General features: G+C 39.1%; 1 protein-coding gene across 20 annotated transcripts in view; it reads right to left on the bottom strand.

Annotated features, from left to right (window-relative positions):
• Positions 1-162: 162 nt before the first annotated feature.
• kif1aa (kinesin family member 1Aa) overlaps positions 163-9,878 on the bottom strand; it is a 52,641-nt gene continuing 42,925 nt past the window's right edge. For 13 of the 20 annotated variants that reach the window (XM_055016424.1, XM_055016435.1, XM_055016455.1 and 10 more), the window contains 12 exons: positions 9,643-9,666; positions 9,094-9,208; positions 8,842-8,975; positions 8,674-8,735; positions 8,446-8,591; positions 7,178-7,366; positions 5,790-5,861; positions 5,552-5,673; positions 5,157-5,300; positions 4,265-4,457; positions 4,057-4,175; positions 163-3,111 (listed from right to left, as the gene is read on the bottom strand). In XM_055016424.1, the coding sequence (XP_054872399.1) occupies positions 3,069-3,111; positions 4,057-4,175; positions 4,265-4,457; positions 5,157-5,300; positions 5,552-5,673; positions 5,790-5,861; positions 7,178-7,366; positions 8,446-8,591; positions 8,674-8,735; positions 8,842-8,975; positions 9,094-9,208; positions 9,643-9,666 (1,363 nt within the window). In that variant the 3' untranslated portion in view covers positions 163-3,068. The remainder of the gene's footprint in view (positions 3,112-4,056; positions 4,176-4,264; positions 4,458-5,156; positions 5,301-5,551; positions 5,674-5,789; positions 5,862-7,177; positions 7,367-8,445; positions 8,592-8,673; positions 8,736-8,841; positions 8,976-9,093; positions 9,209-9,642; positions 9,667-9,878) is intronic. The other 7 variants (XM_055016446.1, XM_055016433.1, XM_055016456.1 and 4 more) reach the window with 1 other exon arrangement.

The raw sequence follows: 9,878 nt of genomic DNA, 5'->3' as shown, positions 1-9,878 counted from the left end.
GTCTTCTTTTGTCTTGAGTTTGAAGAAGCAAACTCCTTAAATATGCATGGCACTTCTTTTTGTGTCATTTAATTCAGTTTAAAACTGCTCATGTGTTTCAGAAAAGTGCTTAGGAACCAGGTACAAAAACTAATGCAGTATACAGAATAAAGGAGAGGAGCCTTTTTCTTTGTGTTGCATAATTTCCATGTTTATTTAATATATGACAATGTGTTTAGTGTACACAAACATTTGACGCTAAACTCCAACACTCAGAGACACCGACTTGAACTACTGCCCATTTAAGTTTTCGTAAATGGGTGCAACTTTATAATACACTGTTCACAGCAATCATGTTTATATACAATGCAAAATCATTTGAAGAAAATAAAGGTAAAGGTGCGAAAAAAAAAAGATCAGCTGTGGAAGCACAATGTAAATGATGTTCCTTCAAAGGGGAGGTTTTAGAAAAAGTAGATTTCGTGAAGGCTGTTAGAGCAGTGAAAGTAGACACTGAAATAAGAGTGGAAGTGCGACAGTAAGGTAACCTACAGCATTACTCTGTACATGATGCAATGCCTAACTGGGCCGTAGTGAACCATCATCCCCCCATACATGAGTGGACACATTATTACAGGTTTGTCCCACAACCTCCACATGGTTCCTTGATGGTAAAACTACCTACAATCAGTAAGGAACCACAATCTAGAAGACAAGTCAACACAATTATTTCAGCAGAATAAGTATTTTCAAATATTAATGTACATTCAGTGTTAAGTTTTTGTGTGACTGCACCAACAAAACTTTGGTTGGCTCAAATGTGATGCACATTAAAAAGGCCCAATGAAAACAAGAGCAACAATCTCAACATAGAGACCAGACTGGAGCACGTGTATCTTTTTGACTGTAGTAGGTTTTAAAGGAAATGAGACACAAGTGTTTGAGACAGTGTAGAGTACAGTACAGCAAGGTGTTCCTTCAGTGATGATGACGCTATAGCTGGATAAAACATAAAAAGTCTGATGGAAGAATTTGATCCAAAACAGGAGATTTTAAGAGAGTCTTGATTGTTTGATTTCAGTTGTACACACATGTAGTTGTGACCAAATAACTTCAAAATGTCCACAACACACAGAACACTTAAAAATGTCAAGAAATATGCCAATTATTAGAATAATTTATCATATGGATTACTGAACTGGTGTCATTTGATACAGAATAAATAACATTTTTGAAGTGTTTTGTTCATGTTAATGCCTTGAGGTGTTGTCCTTGTACGGATATATCACGGAGCAGGCTCTCGAGGCTGGCTGACCTGAGGCGTGCTTGTACATCCAACTTCACACAACAACTCAAAAGCTGCATCTGTAGATGATTTCTTAACAGATTTCAGACTCATAATTGATTAGAACAAAATTCACATTAGAATTTTTACCAAATATTAGTTGAAATTATTAGAAAAAATAACCAGAGTACAGTTTTGCAGTTAAATAACTGTCATCATATAAATAATCCGTTTAAGGAGAGTCTTCATTGTATAAAGATTAAGTACGCTCTGCGTTGTGGAAATTCCATCCTTTCTGACATCTGATTGCCATATCAGAAATGTAACGTTACCATGAATGAGACCTTTTGTCGGAATATGCAAGTGATGATAATGAGAAGCAGGAAAGTGATGATATGATCCACAGACACTTCCAGAGCAAGTATTATAGCAGCATGATGGATGTAGTTTCAAAGCAACTGGTGCAGAGGCATACTGTACAGTATGACTGAAAAGAGAGGCACTACATTTAATCAATATACATATCATTCAGAAAACCAGCTTCGTATTCTGTACTGTGAGGAACAGTTTGACTTCACAAGGTAGCTTTGTGCAGCTGAGGATGGACAGACCACCTTAATGTTCTCTACCTAACAATGTACTGACCTTGTTTTTAGATGTGTGTTAGTTAGTTGGGTCAAAGGTGCGACTATCCTATTCTTAAAGGGGATACTATTATTCAAGTAATCTTCAGCACAAAGAAACTGGCCAATGTTTATCATCAAGTTATTAAATTGTTTCAGTAGCGTTAGGTGCGCGGGGGACAAGGTTGTTTTGTTCAAACATTTAAGGAACTCATTAAAAAGTGCAGTGTGCAGAAATTGCACTGTACTACTATTTTAGAAATATAAATGTCTTTGTAAATAAATACATGCAGAAATAAATAATACAACTGTTAAATATCTAAATATATCACATTTTAAAACAAATGAAATTCAGGTAGAGAATGAGATTAAACTGGGAGAATTAATGTAACGATGGTATTTGATTACTTATGAATGCAGATACTCTCAGTGCTCCTACAGGTAGCTCAAACAACATGGATTTACCAAAATGCCAGAAGAACATGAAGTTTATGACGATATGCCATTCCCTCGCCAGGCTGTGTGTGAGCTAAAGTTTCTAACAAGTTTCAGGAATAAGAGGCAGATTACTCAATGTCAGGATTCATGGACCAGAGAGAAGAGAGAAATATTCTAAAGAGAGATGTTCAACTGTCTTTTTTTTTTTTTTTTAGTTTAGTGTGTATTTTCTAGCTGTATGCTGTATGCAAACCAGTTTAGACACTGTATATATAGCTGCAGAGTAGAGGAAAATCTGCATGTTTTACTATTTACTGATGCAAATGTAGCAATGTGATCCTCGCAGACATGGCAGCTTTAGGTAAAGATGCATGTCACTGCATTTTTTTAAGGAATAAATGTATAAGGCTCGATGTGTCACTGACAACAACTACAGTACATTACCATGTAATCTGAGATAAGAAACTGTTGCTACTCCCTCCGCCTTCTTCAATCGTCCAGCTATGAAGAAACCCCAGTACAGTACAGTGACAGGTTTTTGAGAGGATTCACACCGCAGCAAAGGCCTGACACAAAATGGGCGCTTTAGGTGCTGAGGACACTAGTGACAAACTGAGGACGTACAGGGGAGAGATGATTGTTGGTGACTGTGGCGGTGAGGACGGGGCTCAGCACAAGGAAACGGGTAAAGACAAGGATCTATGTACATCTTAGTCTCTGCGTTCTCTCATGAGAGGCTCGTTTCACATCCTCATCTGTCCGGCTCGTCTTCTTGACAGCTTTGACCTGAGAGGCAGGCAAAAAAACACATTGAATACACAATATTTTCTATTCATGAGTTTGATTTCACTTACACATATAGCTTCTATCAAACATTGGATACTAAACATTGCTCGATAACATTCTGTCACTTAGACACAGGTCAGCTTTAACACTTGTTCAGACATACCCACCACAGTGTTGGAGATATTGCACACAGTAATTGTTGTACATACTTGATTGGAAAGAACATCAAGTGATGTATAATACATACTACTGCATTATTAAGAGACTCTGTATGTGACACTTCACCGGTCTGAGATGAAAAAAAGTACACAGTGTTACTTCGATTCTAATTAAGCCTGTCTCCATGTCGGGGACAGTTTGTAATTATAAGTTATAAATGAATTTACTGCTGTTGTGTGTAAATGTGGACTCTCTTTAACGCTGCAAATATTTATTAACCTCAGAGGAAAGATACCTGAAAACAGCTGGAAGCAACAAACCTCAAACAACAAATTTCAGCTCCTGTGAATGTTTGGTAAAAACCAAACCAACCAACCATCATTAGTGAGTCTCATCAATCTGTTACAGACTGTCTTCATTACATGAAAGTTTTATTTTTATAAACATTTTTGTTCGTAACAAAATGATGAAGTGAATGATGTGTTTAGTGATTTTGCAGCCAATGTTCTTTGACCAACATGTGTACTAAATGTTGACAAATCCCTCCCCAAACCGATTCAAACAACTTGAAGTATGTTGCTTGTAAGTGTCTATCTGCTGTCGTGACTGCATGCAGTTCAGATATGTCTCAACTAGTAGGACTGCTGTTCAGACTTTGATGGAAAAGTTACCAGGGTGTTCATTCAGGCATGAAACTTACACATTTAGATGCTGTCAAATAACAAAAAGCAGTGTATATTTGAAAGGGGCTTATGAAACCATTTCTGCTTTTTTTTGCTATCATACCTGATAGTTCCAGCAAGTAGAGGATTAAACGCATACAGCCAGTCGTGCATCTCTTTGTCATTAGTTGCTTGAAGCAGTATTCCACGATGTTCTGTACACATAGCAAATGTGTTGGGGGTCTGTTGAGAGAGCCACGAAAGCCTATTAGAGCAAACCCTAATGTGAGGGCAGCAAAAGGGAATTTGGAGGAGTTTGACTGATCACCAACCTTCAGCATTGCTTGCTGGTCCTCACTGTACTCCACCTGGGCAGAGGACAGATTGAGGATAGCTCGCTCCACAGTGTCTCTCTCTGTATTGTAGATGTAGACGTACGGCCGCCGCACGACCACGTAGCGCTTCACCCATCCGTTGGTGTGTGGCTCCAAGAAATGTATGTAACCCTTCTTTGACACGATGGGGCTAAGAAATAAAAAATCAAATATTAATGCTCTCAACTCCAAGTATTTTCCCCTTTTACTCCTACTCACATTTTTAAGTCCGGCACCTCTATGGAAACAGCACAACCATGACATCTGAGCAATATGAGCAACTGAATTTGTTAGATTATTTGCTGTACAAAACACTGATAAAAACCTGGAATCAACATGTATATGGTTTTCCCAAATGCTCACAGATATTAACAATACTGGAAAAAGATGAGGACTCCGTATGCTGTAGATATTTTACTGTTTAGATTTTTTACAACCTCTACAAACCATAAACAACTTGCTGACAACTTGCCCCTCTACACATCGGTTGTTAAAATGTCAGTTATTTTTTTGATTAAGTAGGCCTTATTGTCCTCTCAGTGTCTCTTTTCATTTGTAAACACTCATCTGAATAGTCTCTCTTGGTTGCAGTCGAGTCACTCATGATTTTTCAATTGTATTGAAGAGCACATAATATTATTACAGTATCTGGTGCAAACAGTTTAATTTTGAAGAATTTTGTAAGACAACATGGAGAATAATGTGTTTTGATGAAATATTCCAGTTGTTATCCTAGCTTATGTAAAGCCCACTGCTGTGTTGTGGTGTCAGAGTTAACACGTGGAACCAAGAAACTTGTCTTGCCAGCTCAAAATGATGAAACACTTTTAACTGATTGCTTCAGACTTACCTGACTCTAATCTCCTGGATATCAGGGACAAATTTGCGGGTTCGAGGTTTGGTATCAGAGGCTCCATTGATGGACTTCTTACCCTCCACATCCTGCTGTGTGTCCGGACCGGGACTGACAGCACGAGAGCGAGGCGCTGGTGGTCTGTTGTAAATAGAAAGAAGAGGTTTTTAGATCTAGTAATGAAGCGGCTTCCGACAAATTCGGGAACCAAAGTTCTATGTTAAACCAAAGCATCATATCATCTCACCTTTTATTCAAACCTATGAACACACTGTCTGCAAAAAAGGGCATTTGGCTGCACTGTACCAACAAAAGTTACCATGGCTACCAAGGATAACAATCATCACATAACAATAACTACATACCATCAGTATATACGTCTTAGGACTGACCTGAGTTCAGCATTGCTATAGCAACCCTCAACCAGTGAAGGACATGTCGAGGAGGGTGTGATTGTGTTTAAAGCAGAGACTGAAGTGGACTCTCTTAGTGTTGTCACAGACATCTCAGAGATCTGAAACATACACAGACACAAATGCATGCTGGATCAACTGTGTGGAACCAATCACCAAACGGCAATCACGTTTTCTTTATGTGTAGGTTTTAACGGCAGTCTTTTTATAGCTCTACCTTGCTTTCACTGGCGCTGACACACACATGGCTGTATTCTCTGTTGAAGGAGTGAGTGAGCAGCCGCAAACACTGCATGAAAGAAGGGAGCTTAAAATGTCTGTTTGTAAAGGCATACACAAGTGAAAAAAACACATCTGTGGTATAAAAACTTTAGCATAGAGACTGTATTTCCACTTGGTAGGCATGTATGTTTAGTTACACCCTTCTGCAACCCCACTGGCTATGCAGTAACAGTCCCAAAGGCTTTGGTTGGTGAAAATATATTGTCTTAACTGTTAACAGCTCTAAAGATGTTGATAAAAAAATAAGTTGAGGTGACCTGCATTTGGTTTGTTTGAGATTAGCCTGACCTGATTGATGCGACTTGACTGACTTGATCTCATCTCGCTCTGACATTATGATGACGTAGGCAACAACAACATCTGGAGATCAAGCCGGTTGCAGTTTTGCAGCCAGGCATCACGGTTGCCTCAAGCCATTATGGGAAACATCTGGTTCTTACCTGACCTAACAGCTGATTAGTTTAGATGTCGACTAAACAAACGATGTTTGAGAAAAACTTTGCGTTTAAGTTGAAACAGAGTAATTTGGAATTGACATGATTTTGAAGGTTTATTTTGTCATTTGGTAGCATGTTTTGTGGTTGATGGTGGCGTTTATTAGTCTGAGAGGCTGAATACATGCAGATTTTACATCATAAACTGAATATAATATAATCCAGTTCTAGTTTATGTATAGTGTAGCTTCTGTATCTGTACTTTGAACTAATTTAATTCTTTTGGGAAGCGGGATTTTAGGACTCTTAAAATAACAACTGAACACATGAGAAGCCCTAAAAATCTAAATATCAGACAGACCAGTAAAGAAAGCCATTTTTTTTGCTTTTGTTTCTATCGTACCTAACTATTTACCAATGTTTTCAATGTAGGTGACTGAATGTATGTGGGTGATTTGCAAGATAATTTATATTAAATGGATGTCAAACAATGGCCGTAGCATCACAGAGTGCCTGTATAGCATTTCAACAGGCTATCCTCTTCATAACTATTACAGACTGAGCACAAACTGATATGTGTATCTGATAACTGATAACTTGACTGTTGACTTTTAAAACCCTGCTGAGGCCTTCTGCTCTCATCTGCTCCCCAGGTGAGGTACAGTGAGCTTAATTGTCACCCCTCTTTTCCTGCTGGAGCTCACTCTCATGGTGTTTATTCTAACTTAAGATATTTATTTATTGGAATAAAACCCTTGTGTATATAAACTCCGGTGTCAGTCTCCATTTGGCATTACAGTCTACAAGCTGGCCTGTAAGAAAATGAACAGGATAAACTCTGCTCAAGTCAAACATGCAATGACAGGTTCACAAAGTAATGATGGCTGACCTTGGCAGCAAGCTCCCTCTGCCTCTCAGTGGTGATTTCAGAGCCAGAGCTGACCTCCTGGTCGGGCTCAGCGGATTGAGGAGATTCACTCAGCTCCTCAGTGACACAGGACTGAAGGGCTTCCTGGCCCATAAGCAGGGTGGACTCCAGTTTCTCCCTCAGCAGGAGGTAATGTTTGGTTTTCTCCACCTGAGAGAATGGAGAGGAAACATCACAGTCATTGACAAGAGGCAGTGTCCCCTGCCTAAACCTACAGAAAGCTGACAGCAAGCAACTTTTGGAAGTAGATAGTAGAGGGAAACTGTTATTTGACAAATTGCAGTCTGGTTTTCATCAGAGGCACAGCACAGAGATGGCTCTCTGCGCTCCTTTCAATGGCATAAATCTTAATAGTTTATTAGAAAGTTAAAGGAAGTGAGCTGAGATACTTGATGATACAGTATACAGCTTTTGGATATTTTTCTTTCTATCTTTCTGACTGCATGTTATTTGTAGCTGAAGTGCATCCTGTGCTGCTCTGACCTATAAAGTTCCTCAGAGGTCAATGTTGGAACAGTTTGTGAAACTGCATCCATTTATGGCGGAAATGTCTTTATTTTGGTGAAGAACGACAATTTAGATTTTTAGAATATACTGCATTATAGCTTTTAGGTATTCTGTATTGCTTTCAAATATTTATTCCTCTATTAATGTTCTCTCAAATATTTATAGTTAATATTCTACTTGCTGATTCAGCATACACAGTTTACTCTTCCACCTGCTCATGTTTCTTGTTTGAGAAATTTAACCTCGTTAAATGTGCATGTGGGACCTTTTCATAACATTTCATTTAATATATAAACTCCTGAACTTCAATAGCTCAAATGTATTCCAGCAAAATTTCTGCTCATGTTGAGAACATATCACACATATTTGTGCTTAACATATTGCAGAAAAAAGACCTGCACTTTGTTGCTATGAGTGAACACTGCAGAATTTTTTCAAAAGAAAAGTACTTGACTTCTTTCAGGTTTGTATTTGGGAGGACAATGCATGTGCTCTAAATACTATGGGTGATGTATGAAATTTACACCAGTCCATTATACATAAATCAAGGTCCAATACCAGAACGACTGTGGATACATGACCAAAGACCAAATATGTATTTACATATTTTCAGACAGCTTTCATTAAACAGCTGACTATATTTGGTGACACATAGGTCCAGTATTTAAGAACCAGTGGCATGCGTCTCCAGGGGTTAATATGAAGTAATATTTGACCCTTACATCTTGGAGGAGACTGAGTTTCTCCAGCTCCCACTGGTGGTCCAAGATGAGGCTGTCACTACGTGGCCTCCATCCAGCCAGGTTCTCCTCCCCTCGGACGTAGGCCACTGAGGTGTCCAGCACCCGCCTGCGTCTCCTCTGCATTCCTGGTGTGAGACAGGTGCATAGTTACAAATGTTGCTGGAGTGAGCTTGATGAAAAATGGTTACTTTTTCGCTTTTTTCTTACCTGGACTGCCTGCATCTGCTAGGTGACATAAGCTGGCCTCGTAAACTCCAGTGACACGGTTTCTAGAAAGAGATGAAAAAAGGGCTCATTTATTTTGATATTGAACTATATATTAACAGAGATCATGGCAAAATATAGTGCATTCATAGTTTGAGATGTCAAACTCACCCATCTGCAGCTCTGAGGCTTCCAGTACCGAAAAGGTTGCGGATTGAACGGGAAGCTGAGAGCTTTGTGTCTCGAGAGTAAAACACCATGCAGATATCTTTGGTTATGACTGCAGGCTGCGTGCAATTCTCCATCTGCAATTGATAAAAGAGGAGGGACTTCCAACATTTTTCCTCTAGAGTCACTCACACATCTCTTCCGATACTGTAAGAGCTATTTCTGCCTCTTATGAATGCAGGCACTGTACTGTACCTCTAAGTAGGCTGAGAGGGTCATGTAGATCTTCTCCCCATACGGGGTGACTCGGTTTAGTAGCAGCGAGTTGTGCATGGAGCTATCCCAAGCAGCCTCGAAGCGGTAGAAAGTCCTGAGGTAGTCCAGAGAACAAGATGCCAAAAAAAATGAATCAACCCACAGAATTTAAGCTTTTTAAACAAAACAACAAATTAGCTGCCAAAGCTGAACTCATGCTTAAATACATCCTGTAGATGTAAACATCAAAATCAGGATCTAAAAATACTTCAATATAAAGAATTTTTATGCTGAAAAATATGCAATTATATTTGATTTGATACACTGAGAACAGTCATTGTACAATATTTAAACATTGAAGAGAGTATTTCTGTCATTCTCAATGAAACAAAAGTACTAATGCCATCGTTTTGCATGCAACAGGTTGACTGAGTGGATGCTCACAGAAAAGTAAAGAGAGCTGAGATGACTGTTAGTACAGAAATAAATGAAGGGAGGGATGAAAGTATGAGACAGCCATACAAAATGAGGGACAGGGCAGTGAAATACCTATGGTCAACTCCCAGGGAAATGCTGGTGAGAAAGAAGAAATCAGCAAAAGAATAGAAAGTGAGAGTCAGGAAGTATGTTGTGGTTGTGCGCTTGTGTGGCTGGGATGGTGTTTGTCTTTTTTCACACAGATATCTCATTTTGTAAACACTGCCAGAGATAGTGCCGCTCACCCATCGGAGAGCGTTGAGAAATCCTGTAGAACTATTTGATGGAACCTTGCTTAACCACTGAAA

The sequence above is a fragment of the Amphiprion ocellaris genome, chromosome 2 (assembly GCF_022539595.1).
Source record: "Amphiprion ocellaris isolate individual 3 ecotype Okinawa chromosome 2, ASM2253959v1, whole genome shotgun sequence".
NCBI lineage: Eukaryota > Metazoa > Chordata > Actinopteri > Pomacentridae > Amphiprion > Amphiprion ocellaris.
Note: the sequence above shows the minus strand (reverse complement) of the source record. Positions and strands in the feature narration are given on the sequence as shown.